The 16,885-nt window shown below is 41.8% G+C and overlaps 1 protein-coding gene across 2 annotated transcripts in view; it reads right to left on the reverse strand.

Annotated features, from left to right (window-relative positions):
* Positions 1 to 12,756, reverse strand: part of LOC125973318 (neuropilin-2) — a 59,763-nt gene extending 47,007 nt beyond the window's left edge. The window contains exons 1-2 of one of the 2 annotated variants that reach the window (XM_049727378.2): positions 11,971 to 12,755; positions 1,943 to 2,123 (exon numbers count right to left, since the gene is read on the reverse strand). In XM_049727378.2, the coding sequence (XP_049583335.1) occupies positions 1,943 to 2,123; positions 11,971 to 12,046 (257 nt within the window). In that variant the 5' untranslated portion in view covers positions 12,047 to 12,755. Of the gene's footprint in view, positions 1 to 1,942; positions 2,124 to 11,970 lie in introns of both variants that reach the window. The other variant, XM_049727379.2, reaches the window with a different exon arrangement.
* Between the last annotated feature and the right edge of the window lie 4,129 nt (positions 12,757 to 16,885).

Here is a 16,885-nt window from a genome sequence, read left to right on the forward strand (position 1 = left end):
TGTTTCCACTCACTGACCGGCCCGTCATCGATTTGACCGGCCCAGTCGCCGACCGGCAGCTCTGCATAATGTAATGCGTTATAGATTACAGATTAGTATTTTAAATCACAATCGGGAGCGTAATAAATCTGATTACTTTGGCATTGTTATATAATGAAACAACCCTTGGCTGATTGGCGCATGATACGTGTGTGCGTGCGAGATGATAGACGAGTCTTCTCTCTGTTCTTGGCATCTTTACCCTGTGGACTTAACAGATCAATTTCAGCCTCCCTCTGCACATACATACGCTGGCGTCGGGTGCCGGCGGACCTAAATAGCTCCATCCCATTGAGTCTATTAGACTTGAGATGATACGATCATCATCTTACATCCTGATATGGATTATTAATTATTATGTAATATGGAATGCAAGTTGACAAATTGAGATGGTTGTTTGTGATGTACAGTATGTGGTTACTGAAGAGGAGTGATAATGGGAGTCTAACGAGAGGAGACATGCTTCGTGAAACCAAAAAAAAAAATTAAATTGTCTTGATTTTACACTAGCTGCACTTCAATTAGACGGTCCCCTGCTGGGAAAGTGACAAACTAAAGTGCTGGACTCTCAAAAGAAGTGACTGGCAGGGGGCAAAATGAAGGGAAAGTAGCGTTGTTTTTTTTTTTGTATATACGTACTTCCAGAATGAAAGTGGAGGAAAAGCACAACAATTCCTTTTCAGTCTTGTGCTTTCAAAAAACAGCCAGGTAAAATATTGATGCCGTGATTCTACAGCGGAAATGTCAGCATGATTTTAGCAAATCTGAGAGAGGGAATTCTCCTGATCTATTATTGATGTCAATGGGGCACGCTGTGTGGTTGAAAAGACAAAGTGTATGAGTACTGAATTTGTGGCCCCTATGCTTTGAACATACAGTTCCGCTTCGATATTCAAATACATCGTTTTTGCAAGGCAAGACCGGCGGCAGTTGTTGAATTTAGAGATCCCAAATACACAAGCTGAAAATATGCAAAGACTGAGAAATATGTAGTACTTAATAGTGGAGATTTAGTGTCAAATGTTTTTTTTCCACTGCCACATCAGTGCATTCAACAAATATAACCGCAGAATTTGAGAGCAGGGACAGCGGCTTGTTTTTTTTCATGATTTTGAAGCTGCATTTTTTTTTTCAATTGTTCAAATTTGGTGTATTTTTTTTCTGTGGTCTTTCAGATTTCATACTTGACATTCCGTGTATGAGGCACATCAATAAACACAAATTTTAACCAAAACCTACATAACTCAAAACATATAAGTCAAATAATCAAAGTAAGTGAGGTTTTGCTTTGTGCAAGCTGTCACTAGTTGTGTGCTCCAACTGTAATTAGTTTTGAAAGGTGCCTAATAACTGCACAGTTTTACAAAAAAATCTTTTGTGAGTACAATTCATTTCCCTCCACAGCTGGTTTGACTGCAGGTTGCTTAATCAATCACCTACTTCTTTAACAGCATGGCTTCATTATTTCCCAGCATGCCTGTTTGCCCTCATGTCTGTATTGTCGCCGCATCGTGGATTTCAATTTAATGGCGCCATACTTGCATTTCTCCCAGTTTGACTCAAGCCAAAAACGGCGATAGACGGAAAATTGTCTCCTGACTAGGTTAATCTGTTCAAAGTGTGAAAAAAAGCATCCTGGAATTGTAAATATGTGGTAATTAGGCTATGATATTAAGAGATGAGGGACTCTGGGAGGTCCCAAAGTGATTCTTGTGGGCAAGCTTAAGCCAAGGAAACAGGAGGAGAGTGGGCTGACCAAATCCACCCAGCCGTTCTCATACAAAGTGATGAAAGTTGTTGCATCGTCAATTTGTGTGGAGAAAAAAAAAGATAATTCTTTTTGCAATAACTAATAGAATACACTTTTCTTTTGAATGCTGCGAGAACATCTCCTTGTTCCTACCTGCAGTCCAGTTTCTCAATCTCAAAGTGCGGGTTGAAGTTGATCACAATGCGCTGAGAAGGTTCTGGCGCCGTGATGACCCAGCGGCAATTCTGATGGGGGGGATACTCCAGCGGGTAGCCGGGCGTGGTGATGTAGCCCGCGACGGTGGCATCCAGATAGCCACCACATGACTCAAGTTCTGCGAGGGCAAAAGACAAGCACATGGGATTACATATACTTCAAGACAATCTTCATATCAAAAAGTTGACCCAAACAACCGACTTGTTTACCTTCCGGTTAATTAGAAGCATCTGTGGCTATTTTTAATTTATTTCCAGTTTTAATAAAATGAGTTTGCAGGCCGTGTGTCACTGATAGCAAACAGACAAATGGCAAAAAATATTTTCTCAAGAAAAACTAGCGGTATTGCATTGAGTGCTACTTTTCCCAAATGCTGATAAGACGCTGTGTACAAAGCAGATAAGGAGTGAAGATAAGGCCAGTGTTTGCAGACACAGGATATGGACAACAAAGAAGTGAGCGTGTAAGTGGATGTGATGTCAAAGATCGACGCAACATCATGATATACAAAGACACCCATTCATTGCCCCCCCCCCAACACACACACAAACACAATGACTGGAGCATCCAGATGCCAGTTAGTCTCAGCGAACAGGTCCTTGGTGTCAGCAGCCATACGTGTGTGTGTCAGCTCAAACTCAATGGATCTCATTCAGTGGTCTGGCACAACTCCCATCATAAGTCACACATTTGGGTGACAGGCGATGACATAACATGCCTGCTACACACAACTGGACTCGATTGGAACTTTGCTGGCTATTGTGTAGAAGGATGATCGGCCCGCTTAATGCACTCGGCGGACTCTCTTGCCTCAAAGACTAATAAAGAGGCATGTGACGCATCATGCGGGGTAGGAGTGTAATGTTTGTTAAAGGGGACATATTATGGAAAATTGAATTTTAATGGGTTGTATGCAAATGAGGGTCTCTGAAGTGCTGCTCACCTATTATGTGTGAAATCAAAGAACAACGTGTGGATTGTTTTAAACCTCTATTTCTGAAAATGCATTTGTGGGACAGCCGTTCTGCTTTGCTCTGGGTCTCATCCTGGTTAAAATAAACAACTACAGTAAACAGGCTATTTATTGTGGGGATACTACCCTAATTTAAAAAAAATATATAGTATATATATATATATATATATATATATATATATATATATATATATATATATATATATATATATATATATATATATAATATTTTTATTTGCAATATATTGCAAATAAAAATGTGCACTATATATATATATATATATATATATATATATTTTTTTTTTATTATTATACCTCCTTTCTCTCTGCATAACTGTAACAAGAAAAAAACCACTACATCAGCTGTAGACCACTATATGCACAGACTCTCGAGTAATAAGAGGAAAACGAGGTCACAGCTCAGCATGCTGCTGTTTCAGTGATTGATACTCGAACTGGTGTCTACCTCCAGCTGTCTGTAAACAATCACCGATCACCTCTATGTGCCCCCCCCCCCCTTCCCGTTTCCATTTTTCATGCTCCTCGATGAAACTTTTAGAGTCAACTCGTGGCGCTTGCCCTTGTCCTATCTGTTTCCAATCTCCCTGGTGACATATGGCAACACAGGAGTAGAGTTACAAGGCCAGTGAAACCCTGCCGGGCTTATCTCATCCCGGCACCATTTGGATTCGTGTTAAACCATCCGGAAACCTCAAAGCAGCAGTAGCCAATCACCTCCTGTCAAACAGCACTCACTGATCACAACATTAGGTAGTACCTGCACAATCTAATGACAAAAAAAAAATTCTGCCTCAATTCTAAAAGCCGATTTTGTGAGTGCATATGCATGCAGTTATCCGAAGCACATCCACAGAGCTACTGATTTGCATTCCACACAAGCGCAGGGTGACCTGCCAGCGTGTCTGTTCGTGAGAACATAAAAGATGCTGAGTTAAGAGTTCACGTCAAGAATTATAAAGCAGGTAAAAGTGACACAATGAGAGAAATTGTGCCAAAGCTCTCAAAGAGTGAGCCAGACAAGGGGGAAAAAAAAGATCAAACATACCAAGCAAGATCAGAACTGAACAGGTTTTGAACTTTTGATGATCATGTCATATTAAAAGTCGTATAAAAAATTTAGACAGCGCCACTGCATTAGCACAATGGACTGCGTATTATTCTGCTTAAGAAAATAAATAAATCCTCTAAGAGGAACAAGTGAGAGTTGAGTGTTTGTTTGGAGGTGCGCAGAAGGGAACTGAAGCTTCAACCACAAACGTCAACCTGCCAAACCTCTACCTGACCACAATGTTATTGTTGTTTTATTATTATTAATATTTTCATTTCTACTTTTCTTACTTTCGGTTGTGAATTACGTTTCTACTTTTTTTTATATTGTTAAAAAAAACCTAAAGTTCATTCATTCAAATGTCAAATAAATTTCTTTCTCATTTACCGATATCCCATCTATCGTTCAGTTTATGTGCTCGCATTAATGTGCACAGGCTCCAACTTTGTGCCCTTATAGAGGCATTGGAGGGACATTTACTTATGCTAATAAGGACCAGCTGGCCTACGCCTGCAATTTACAAGAAAATAGATGTTCCATGAATGCCACTTGGACTTAAAAGTTCTAAAACAGCAGATTTACGAGAAAAGTAGGAGCACAGCGGTGGACCACAGTCATTTAAATCCTATAATGGTATATGAATGGGATAAAATTGTCAAAATAAATGGGACTCAAGCACCCTTCCTAAATGAGGTCCATTAAATGCGTAAGCAGAACTCATCTATTTTCTATCGCGCTTGGGTGAGCTAGCTGGAGCCTATTCCAGCTGACTTTGGTTACAAATGGGGTACATCCTGCATTGGTCGCAATATGTGTGGCAAGTTGTGACCGCCATTTTGAGCTAGCTGTCGATACGGTCAACGTTAACAAGTTAGTGTTGCCGATGGGGATTCACAGAGAAACATTAGACCCCAAAGATCTCTCACGGTGGCCGAAAGTGGACCCTTAGGCAAACTTTCACCGTCCCCCTGAGTGACTAACTAAGCTGAGACTTGTGGCTTTTTCTTGAGCCTGCTAGCTAGCATTACTAGCTAGCTAGTCATCCGGTCGTTGGTAAACCAAAGTTCCAAAGTTCTGTATTTCCCGACTACTTTTTATGACTGAACCACAACAACGTGTGTGATCCTCTGGGAGAAGCTGTATTGAGACCACATAGTTACAATAAAGGCACTAACACAACCGCGGAACATCGGCCATCATATTCTGGTTTGGACATCATTGAATTCCAACCAACCGCAGGCACACACACACACCCATACACACATATACACTTACGCAGCATAACTAGCGGTAAATGGTGCTAAGCAGTCTAGCAGGGATATAAGACAGGTTGCTGCATTATTTATGTCCCTCTGACACATTTTGCATTTCTGCCCGATAGCACCTATTCAGCAGCTTTTACACATACTCGACACACCTTGAATTCATCCAGAGAAAAACCTGAATATACACAAAAACACACATCCCTTCATGATGATGAATGCTCATTTTCCAACTTTGCTCAGAAGCTTTATAAACAGATTAATATTTCCTCTTGGAGATCTTTTTTTCCACGCTATTCATCAGTTAGCTCTTCTGCGATTGAAAATTTCCATTGGCCAGAGTCTTGTATGTCAGTGTGTATGTGTGTGTGGTTTGTTTCAAACCACGACCTGATCAGTCAATTTTGATGAGGTACCGTTGGCATTCAATTCACAAAGTAGATTTTATGGCAACATTTGTTTTTGTTTTTTTTGCATCTTCAGTGGATTGTCTCAGCATTGTGATTGCTCCTGGCATTGTTACCTTAAAGTGTCTTAAAGCAGACACATAGCTTGTATAATTTTTTCTTTAAAAAAGTCAGACCGTGCGACTACGGAAATATGAGAAGTGGAGCAAATAACAGACTGTAATGTCTACATTGGACACATCCAAGTTAGATTTTAGTGATCCAAACCTGAGACACCTCAGGAATGAGAAGAGAGAAGAAAGGCAGAACACGAAGGAAGAACGAGTGAGCAATGCCAGAGCATCTGTCTCTCATCATATGAAAAAAGAAAGTCAGCAGCTCTGAAAAGCTCACTGGACAGAAAAGGCAAGCTGAACACCAACACATAAACAGGTAGTGTATACAGGATGTACTGGATTACTAGAAACTTAACTGGTTTGGGTTCGAGAGTGAAAAAGAAACAACCTTAATCTTAATTCATCAATCAGGAATCTTACTAAAACATGTTGTATGCTTTCAACTTTGTGAGAACTGTTTGGTGAAGGCCTAGGGCGCCATTCCTTTCTCATCATGTGTGGGGTCGCTCACGTTTCAAAAATCGGTTAAGATGTTAAAAACTTGCAAACTGCATAAGTAGCAATAATAGGTTTTCACTGTTTTGTCCCATTTCCAGGCTTGGGGGAATGAAGAGGGGGGGCAGATTACAGTGCAAGGGAGTATAAAAGAAAAATGAGAAGCTAGAACACTAAAGAGATTCCCGCACCGTAGCAGAGCGGGTCGAAAAAAGAAGGTTATTGAGGTTTCCTAATCGGAGCAAGGGAACGCGCTGAGGTGTGGAGAAAGAGACACAAAGTGCTATTAAAGGAGAGGTGGAGGGCCGTGAACGAAGGAAAACAACAGGATGATTCGGTGTGACGGGAGCGAGAGAAAGGAAAACAACCTGTGGCCTCGCACGGCACTGATCTAGAGGGACTGCAGAGGACTCACACACGAGTAAATACACACACAAATGCTTTTTTTTTGTATACAGGAGGTTCAGAAAATGAAAACATGTGTTTACAAATACACAAAGACACACACAGAGCTCCCGTCCCAGTTTAGCTACTCTGGTCATTAAAGATGTCTGACGAAGACACTGGAATAGCAACAGTGTGCTAATGACATGATAACTGTAATTAGAACATCCTAGTGGACACGCTAATTGTGCTCTCTGTTTAACAAATGAAGTGAGGGCGGGAGGCAGACGAGCGAAAATGTACTGAAGGTTAAATGGCTCAATGCTTGTTTGCTCGCAGCAACCACAACAGGTTGTTGGTAGCTGTGGAGCAGCCTGGCTTATTTATGCACAGGCACACAATGAGATCCACTACCGGGAATTCTGCCTCTACCAACTTTTATTCTCACACAAAAGCATTAGGGGCAAAAATAAATGTTGGTTTGCAGCAATAATATTCATGCCAATGTGGCCCGTCGCTTGTAAAGCAAGATACGGCTGTTAGCCTAGCCTGCTGCTAAGCTAACTGTTGTCCTCATAACACACACAGACAAAAGGATTTGTGACGGTACATATTTCATTTTGTTTTTTTCCGAGATTGTCAAAATCATTCAACACACCCGACACCAGAGTATCGGCGCTCAATATAATCTTTTAGAGATATCCAGTCGGTGATCTTGTAGTTTGACTGGCTCGATTAGCGATATCTGTGTACTCCTCTTAAGTCTGCTGATTGTTCCAGATTCTAAATGTGTGCTTTGGAGGTAGCAGATGACTGAAAGTGAACTGTTTACTGCACACGTGGCTCCACTCAACTATCTCTTCACTCTCTGCCCCTTCGCTCTTATTTCACCTGTGCCCTCCTCGCTTGCTCTCGAGGCTGCCGTTCTCTAGTTTCTTTTTGAAAGCATCTCGCTTTTACTTGCTCCCTCCGTTGCACTTTCCTTCTCTCGCTTTCCCTCGACTTGCCCTCTTTTTTTCACAGTTTTGGCATGTTTGACAGGATTTTTTGGCAGAATTCGCATTGTACTTTCAAGTTCTAGGAATCTTTAAATCATTTATCGTATCTGTCAGTGTGTGTTTAATAAATGAGACACAAAAACAATCACACACAATGGGGGAAAAAATATTTGCAGTACTCTTCCAAGTAGGCTACTGGGATTTATGAGTTTGTTGCCAATGTGTCATCCTTGACTAGCATGCACTACTTCACTCACAGTTTAAGTAGATTTACTGAAAACAACAACTTTAATAAATAGAACTTAATTATATCTAGAGAATTTCAAGATAATGATTGACCATGTCAGTAAGTCGATTCTTTGTGAGAAATAACGACATGGATGGTTTGTGTTATTGATGGCTGATTGTTGCACATACAGCATTTTAACCTGGACCGATGTAACATTTAATTAATACAAGCAGGTCCCGCAGGGAAACAGTGGGCCGGGATGTGTTCAACATGGGGTAAAAGCTGAGGAAAAGCAAGCTGTGCTAAAGTGTTTTTTTTTTTCAATGTGAGCTATAAATACATGTGGCGTGGATCATTGTATGAACTGTTTATTAGTAGCTAAACTAACCAAAGTATGAGAAAGACTTCTGAGAGGGACCCAGTGTTACAACAGGGGTAATAAACATTTTGTTCATTGTATAAAAAGTCTGACTTCGATCTTTTTCATTTGATATAATTACATGTTGTCAGTGTACCTAATATTGTGACATCTCCACATAATGACTTTTAAAGCAGCCACGATTCAGAACGTGCAGAAGGAATAATTTGCGAGATTAATCAACTCACTTTGCCTGACTCTTGTTTATGTTTTTCCAAAATACTTTCAAGGCTTTTCATTCCATGCGCCGCAACTCTCTCAAGCCAGAAGAAGCTGGCATCAGAAGCTGTTGTTCCACTAGCATACCTGTAGGCACTTCACCCCTCAGAGAGCTCCCTACATTCACTCCGCATCACCTCCAGCGTGTTTCATCATCAAGCATATTTGGGCAGAGACGCTATAGAGGCAGACAGCCAGTCTTGAGTGGCCAATTACGGCCGTTTATCTCGCTTCCAGGCGCAGCCGTGATCAAACGGAATGAAGAAACAGGATCAAACGGCAAAGCTAAGAAATCTTTCTTCCGTTTCGTTCACTTCTCTTGGCAGCTTGCGTCGGCCTCTTTCTGTCTCGGTTACTTCCTCATGCTGCACTTCCAGCCCTTCCCTCTCACTATAGATATGCACGTACACGCATCTCAACAATACCTTCTGCTACTCATCTCATCTCAGGAGACAGCCGAGCTAAGACATTTGTTCAAGTTTACTGCTGAGGAGGCTGCAACATGCATGTGAGTGAGTTTGTCCCAGTGGATGAGCTGGTAAAAATCTGGAGACTGAGGCAGATTCCAAGGAAAAAAAAAAAAAAAAGTTGTTAAATTCCGACTCAGAAACACAAGCTACTATGAAACCTTTAAAGTCAAACAGCCCTGGGGGTCATTCATTCAGATGTGACCCAGAGGATGCGTGAGGAAGAAAGTGGAAACGGCAGCCAGAAATGAGAAAGCTAATGCCAAGATATCCGCATGATACATGCGCTTGGCGGAACAAGTAAAGCGGACCAAAATAAATAAATAAATGAATGCACTCCCCAGAAACTGCCTCACACATCCATAAAAACAACCTCACTGCTGCTGCAATGATTATCAGAGGTGGATGACCAAAGGTCCATAACAATGGTTCGTCATATTATCTGGTTGTGCCAGTGTTAAGCTACTTGGCCTATCATCTAAATTGGGCTACACATAAAATGACAAAAGGGACAGTTTTTTTTTTTTTTTTACGATCTCTAAAAGCTTATTCTGAGCAATTATCCTGTGGTGTGGGGTGCGTAAAGTCATATTTTTCTCCCCAATCTGCTCGAGAAAATGGTCAGCGCCAACAATTGTAAATGTTAGGCCTGTTTAATCATTTACCAACGCAAATCCTTGTGTGTTTGGTTGACACTGAGGTCAGCCGAGCCACGGACTCCGTGATTGTGACAGGAAACGGAATAATAGCCAATTAGGAAGTGACCTGGAGCTTGCACCGATGCAGGACACCAACAGAAGAGTAACTGGCTGAGCTGAGTGTTTGTATAATGTGCCTTAGAAGTTATTCACCGAGTAGGCCAACAGTTGGCCACCATAACGTAATTAACAGAATAAAAGAAAAGTTAGCGTATCTTCGATTTCTTCTTTTACTATGACTCTACCAGGAGCCTCGATGCTCTGTTGCACATTGCTGCCCCTCATGGGCCAGTCTTGGTACTACAGCAGAAATTTGGTTTAAGCGAGGAGACTTACAATTTTCGAGATAGGGATATGTGTACATTATAAAAGCAGAGGCTCTCACAATAAATCAAATAAATCGGGAGAGACGTTAAACATGATTATATCTGTCAAGTTAGCGAACCGTGAATAGTGGCTTGTGGGTCAAAAGTAGAGTTTGCTATTTGGCTAAACACAGCACACACCAAAATGATCACGATCGTGATGATGTGTAATTTTGCATCTATCAAGTCATGATGAAACTGTTATGCGCATTCGCGAAACAACAGTTTTAGGCTGAGGTTAAACAAAGCTCACAAACATTAATATAAATAAACATAATATTAACGGGGCAATGTATGTTTTCAACTCACTCTGCACTGCTGTATTTTATTATTCTGCATTTGAGAGGCTGGAGCCACAGAGACACAGCCATGCAATATGCGCTGTGGGTTATGGAGGAATTAACGACAGTTTGCACAGTAAAGCTTACAACTGCATGGCCATTACAAGGGCTCATTCTCGAGGGTTAGGAGAAGTCGAACTTCAGAGGGAATTTTAGACCAGCTACTGTATCTAAGCCAGCCAGATCCTATGGGAACCTTTTTGTCTCAGGTGGAAAAGCGCCTGTGGGATCAATAATGGGCACCTGAATAGGACCTTTGTCCACACAAATCCAACAATCACACCGCTCTGCACGAGTAATAATGACAATTCGGAGTTCGAACAGATTCATATAACTGGATTGCAATCTTAATCGAGCCTTAAAACCTAAAGGAGAAAAGGCAATACACTTGATAGTTTTAACTTTCATTAAAATGTTATTTATCAGTTTGGTGACTGTTGATAATAAAACAAATATTATTACAACTATTGCAGTAATTGTGCACGTTTGCGTTAGATCTGATTAAAGAGAGAAAGCGAGCGAGCCTCTCTCCGTGCGTAAATGCGGTTTGGAACACTAATGCGCACGATATTTTATTTCTTTCGCATTCCCTGCCCACGCTTAATATAACGAGTGTCCACATTATCCGATGTGGACACTTGTTACCGGTGCTCCAGGGAAGAGGAGGAGAAAGTACTCCCGCTCTGAAGTGAGGCGAAGGCGGACAGTGCAGCTCGAAGAGGAGGCGATCGCTTCCTCCCATGCAGCAGCAGCAGGTCAAATAAACAATCAAGTAACCGCAAACCAACGCCACATAATTAAATTTCAATAATAAGCGACACCAATCGTAGTTCTTAGAGGAATAACACAGGTTTGTTTGTTTTGGATTTTTCGTAACGAACCCTCCGGAGAGCAGATGGTGATGAAGAGTCACTGTGGACATTCAAGACTACAACAATCAATAGACATCCTATTAGCAACCAAACGCATCATTTCGAATGCTGATAAGATGGAATGAGATCTACAATAAGACTGAGATAAGAAAAACTGAGATTGATTAAAACAATTTGAATTCTGTCTGGCATCACAAATGGATCGAAAATGCTTTGTACTGACGCCTACATGGTCTTAAACTTCCTCTTTTTTGTTGACATGATCTGTGTGGGACACTTAAACCTACAAGATCCAATCACAGGTAGCCCCCATTCTAAAATAGAAAAAACAATGTAATCAGTCCTGCCCTGTCTTTTTAGTTACTAATTAACAAAGAAGCATTCGTTTGCGCGATCACATCACGTTTCCAACTTCCCAGCACACACACACACACAACTTGGGTTAGTGGCAGGAAACTACGTCCAACCACAATAATCTTTTTTATCATTTAAATTAAAGTCAAAATTCCAAGCAAATAAACAATGTAGCCTATAGCTAGAGAAATATAATTTTATTGTTTTGTGTAGCATTAATAAATAATATAAATACCAACCCCCACACACACAAAAAAACAAACTAATTGGATACATTATATGCCAGTGTCAAGTTTACCTGCTTTCTCCGATGTGACGATCAGAGTTGGTAGAAGTGTGAGGGCACACACGCAGAACCATGTTGACGAATCCATCTTTTGGACTCAAACCAAACGGTGACAGTCCCCAAGATTTACTCTCGTCTTCTATTCCACAGATCGGGTTGAATCGTCCAAAGAATCCACACACAAGTGCCGCTTAGCGGTTGAAGTTGTGTCAGTGAGTGGCCGTGCGTCTTCTCTCTCGGGAGATGATCTGTTCAAAGTGTCCAAAATCCATTTTGGGGAGGGGGGATAGCTTCAATTATAGTGCGCTTAGGGATCTCGTCATCAATTTAAGGCAAATGCAAATTCACTACTGGATTGAGACATATCCGTGTCCATTGCCAAGTTTATCAAAAGGTGCTCAAAGGAAGAAGAATAAACTCTCCTTGGTCATGCGCCTCGATCCGTTCCTTTATTTCAAAACACACCACACGTGCTTTAAATCAACATTATCATCTGTATTCCAAATTGGTGTCCAAGTCAGTCCAAGTGACGGTGTTTGGGTTTAAAAAGGGAGTTGTTGGAAAGAGGCGCGCGGTAGTGTCAACGCGTGCGTAAAAGCTGACGGCGAGAAAACCAACGCGGTGGAGGCTCTTCGCCGTCCTCCTCCGAACTGACAGCTAGCACGCTCTTCCTCTGAGCTCCCTCCTCCTCTTCTCTCTTTCTCCGCCTCTGCTCTCTCTCTCTCTCTTTCTCTCTCTCCCTCTCTGGTTGGGGAAGCGCGTACCTTCCCCTCCGAGCTGCGCCGGCTTAGTGACATCCAGCCGGAGCTCTCCCTCAGCCCGAGTCAGGGGTGCGTGCGCACGCGTGTATCGGATTACAGTGCGGGCACCTCGGACAGTCTCTAACCTCACAGACCCCCCTCATCAGATTAAAAAACATTTGAACCCCCCTCCTCCTGAACTGCCTTCCAGTTTATCTTCACAACTTGCTTACTTCATAACTTGCTTTGATTAATTAGTTACGATACACATTTGTCTACAGTATACGAAGAACAAAGACTAAAAATGCAAAGTAAATTGGAATCACATTTTTTTTTTTGTCACTTGACGTGACCCTAATGGTCTCACGTCATCATTCACAATGTGACACGGCATACATAATAGAAGCCAGCTTGTATTTGGATCTCATGAGAATTTGGTAAGATTTAGTACAAAAAGCATTTGCGGTAATTAGCAGAAAATTGACCTACTTGCAAAAGTTTTATGCAATTGGTCATAAATTTTCCTGAAGTGGACCGCTTTAACTTTGAATGGAGGAGCCCTGATCCTCAACACTCCCAAACTCTCTCAGGATGAGTGTTCCAAGAGTTACAAAGACGCAGGAGATCAGGAAAAAACGGAAAAGCTTAAAGTAATTCTTGCCTTCCCGGGGCATAACTCCTCAACCCAATTTCTTCATCGTCAGTGCTGCTGGATATTAACATCATGAGACATTTATTTATAGCTCTTTCAAATTGACTTAGGATTCCTGGGAACCAAGAATCTTTAACTGTGCTAAAGGACGAATTTATTAGAAATTTTAAAAGTCACGGGTTGCCCCATCCCATGTGTGAAAGTTCCAGCTAGTAATAAAAGTTCTGGGTAATCAATCCAATATCAGGACCCAATTTACAAGCAAAAAATGAAGTAGCCTATTAAGTTGTACACTTTGTTCAAATGTTTACACAGCGCACATATTTTGGGGTTCAGCTTGAGTAATGTTAGTCCGTCCAAAGTAATCAGGCTGAAACGTTAGCGGGCCCTCTGAGATTTCTCCGGATCTTCCCGATCACCACTCTGCCACCGCTTCCCTTCCTCCATCCATCTTTGAGGTTAATAATACATGGAGAATGTTGTGATCTCAGAGGGGCCGGCAGCTCCACGTCTGTCATGTTCTCCTCACTCGTGCGCATCTGCGTCTCACTCCAAATGTTTGTATATGCGCCGCGGTTAAAAGAAGCGTGGCGGAGTGAAAAGTCGGAGGCTCGGAAGCTGTGTGTGAGTGTGTGTTGACACCTTGACGCTCCGAGGACTTTGCGGTGGTTTTATTTCGTCCGGGGCTGCTTCGCCACATGTGCTGGAGGACTTTGGTGAAAGGTCATAATTTGTGCGAGTATTGTGGTAGCTTCAAAGTCCAACAGGAACAATACGTGTTTGTTGTTGCAGGTGACGCGAAATTTACTTTGCTAGTCATTCCACGACGATTTTTTTCAGGAGTAAATAAAGCATGCAGGATTTGCTCACATACGTTATACAAACAGTTGCTGATCTATTATTATAGTGAGCAGGTTGAATGTTTACATTGAGTGTTTTCCGAGCAGATCTCTTCAAACACTCCACACCACAGGATAACACAGACAAGAGAATAGTGGATGACCGTAAGTGGACAGCTCCTATTTATCTGTAGCAACACAAGCAGTGTCGACGGACAGTAATACAAACACGCACACACACACACACACACTCCCTGTGGCCTCATCAATAAGTTTTATTACTGAGGAGACCTTACGGGAAGCCACAGTAAAATGAGTTTGTCAACAGCAAGCACGGTCTGCGCCGGCGTCGTCATTTAATGCAGGAAGCAAGAGACACACACACGCACGCACACACACAGGGAACGTCAGCTTTCAGCTGGCATTTCAGGAAGAACCTAAAATGCACTGCAATTTATACATGTGAACTTAATTTGACCTTGTCTAAACTTTTGAATGTCCAACTTAATGTTTCAGCACTTTTAACATAACTTGCTGTCCTCTAACAGGAAACTGAACGGTGTGTTTGATCCATGAATGGACCGATACATTTCCTGGTTCACACCTTATAATTGTTTAACTTCAAACCAGACGTGCAGGCAAGTGGCCGCTAAGCTGAGAGTGTCATCAGCAAGCAGGTTGCGACAGAGACTGGAAGAGTCACAGAAAGCCACAGAAGTGGACATGAAAATGACATCACAGTTGTCAGGTCTCATTTTATAACCAATCACGCCAGTTCTCTGAAACTGTCGTGATTGGTTGTGACCTGAGACCGCCAACTGCGATGTCATTTTCAGTCAGGACAGCAAATGGCAAAATGGCCGCCCCCTGAAATGGACGAAAAAGGTGAATTTTGCTGCTTAACTCATATTCCACAAATGTAATATTAACCAGAAGGCTATATTTACACTGGTGGGGGCACATACAACATGTCAGTGTAAAGAACATTTTTGGGTTGACTTCCTCTTTAAAACACTATCTGCCAAACGGTTGACAAGTTAAAGTAAAAAGTTGGGTCAATTGTACCTCAAACCCTCAGTGCATACAGGCGTGCGTCGATAAAGATATGTAAAGATTTACTCAGGCGGATTTCATCACACACATTCTCACTTAGCTGAATGTGTAAGCAAACAAGCAGAGACATAATGGATGCGTAAAAATAGGCACCTATGTGTTAAACATAAAAAAAATGCACTGATTAAACTATAAATTCAAGAGCCCAGCATGTGTGTCATCCATTTTTCTTTCCACGGGTTTGTACATAGATGAAGGCGCCAAGTGTGCAATTGCACAACTAGGTGTTGATAATCACAGTGCAGCCTGCGGAGCCAGCGGGGACTCCACTCGGCTATTAGCAAGGACACCAAGGTGAGAGAGACAAATATCTCACACAGGCCGACACAAAGATACCAACAGACTGTGTGCAAAAAAGGTCTTCCTAATAACTTATTGTGGGGCGTTCTGTCTTTTCAAGGTCCGATTTATGGGGCTCTCTACCACTCTTTTTTGTCATTTTGCAACAACTTTTTCAAATCCCTCCTTCTCCAATCTCTTTTATGACCCTCTCATTCTTACCGAAACCGGCGGCACCCTCTCACTTCCCCTCTGTGTGGCTAGAGATAAGGACGTGCTCTGTGGATGTTTGACTCAGCTGGATGCACAGCGGCTGCAATCAGCGGCTTAGCGGTCCTCAGTGGGGGGACGGCAAAGATGTCAAAGTGAAATGTTAGCGTACTGGTGGAGGACGTATCACATTTGCGCTCAAATGTCTTTTTGAATGGCAAGCAATTTGAACAGCATGAAGACTTGAGTGTTACGGTGCCTGTGCCACATTGAGTCTTGGGCGTGGCTTGCTTAGGCTGAGTCACTGCAAAACTTATCAAGATTTAGTATCTGAAAATGTATTTTTTATTGACATTGAATATTTTGATTGAATTTATGGGACACGCTGGTCAAGCGGTCTGCATGTCAATAAAAATCTTTATGAACATGGATTAATGGCAATATTAATCATATATGTTGATCGTTTATTGTCAATCAAAAAAAATAAATTTGACAGATAAGCGCAATTTTGTTAACACCTAATAGAAGTGCAACGATTAATCGACAACTAATCGTTTTCCAAATTACTCAATTTTTCCATCTAAAGGTACGTATCTGAATCTACATTTCTTTTTCTATTTACACTGCCATGCCACATATCTCATCTATGCACCTCGAGACAAAAAAAATTAAAAATCTAATTTCTGTCACTTGAGGCATACAGTGTAAATCCAACCAAAGACCAAGCTGGCTTGAAGAGCTACTGAATGTAAACAGCCACGGCAAACAAAGTTCTTTCTATTTCTATGCATGCTGCCCCACTGACACTAGAAAAGTTTGTGGACCAAACTCCATCGATGGACAGAAAACACACTAAGCTACACTTGCACTATTCTTGTTAAAGCATGTTTCGGACACAAATGTCCACAACTTGTCGCTGCTTATCCTGAGGTGAATCCCATCCATCTTGGTGTGCGCAGAGCACATTAGCTAAGACAAGAGATAAAAAGCCACTTAGCCCTGCTAGCCGGATATTGTACCACAGCAGCCAGTCCATTTTCCAGTACTTCGCTTTGGCAAGACTCTTTGGTCAATTTCCCAATTTTGCAACCTTT

Source organism: Syngnathus scovelli, chromosome 8, assembly GCF_024217435.2.
Source record: "Syngnathus scovelli strain Florida chromosome 8, RoL_Ssco_1.2, whole genome shotgun sequence".
In the NCBI taxonomy this organism is placed as follows: domain Eukaryota; kingdom Metazoa; phylum Chordata; class Actinopteri; order Syngnathiformes; family Syngnathidae; genus Syngnathus; species Syngnathus scovelli.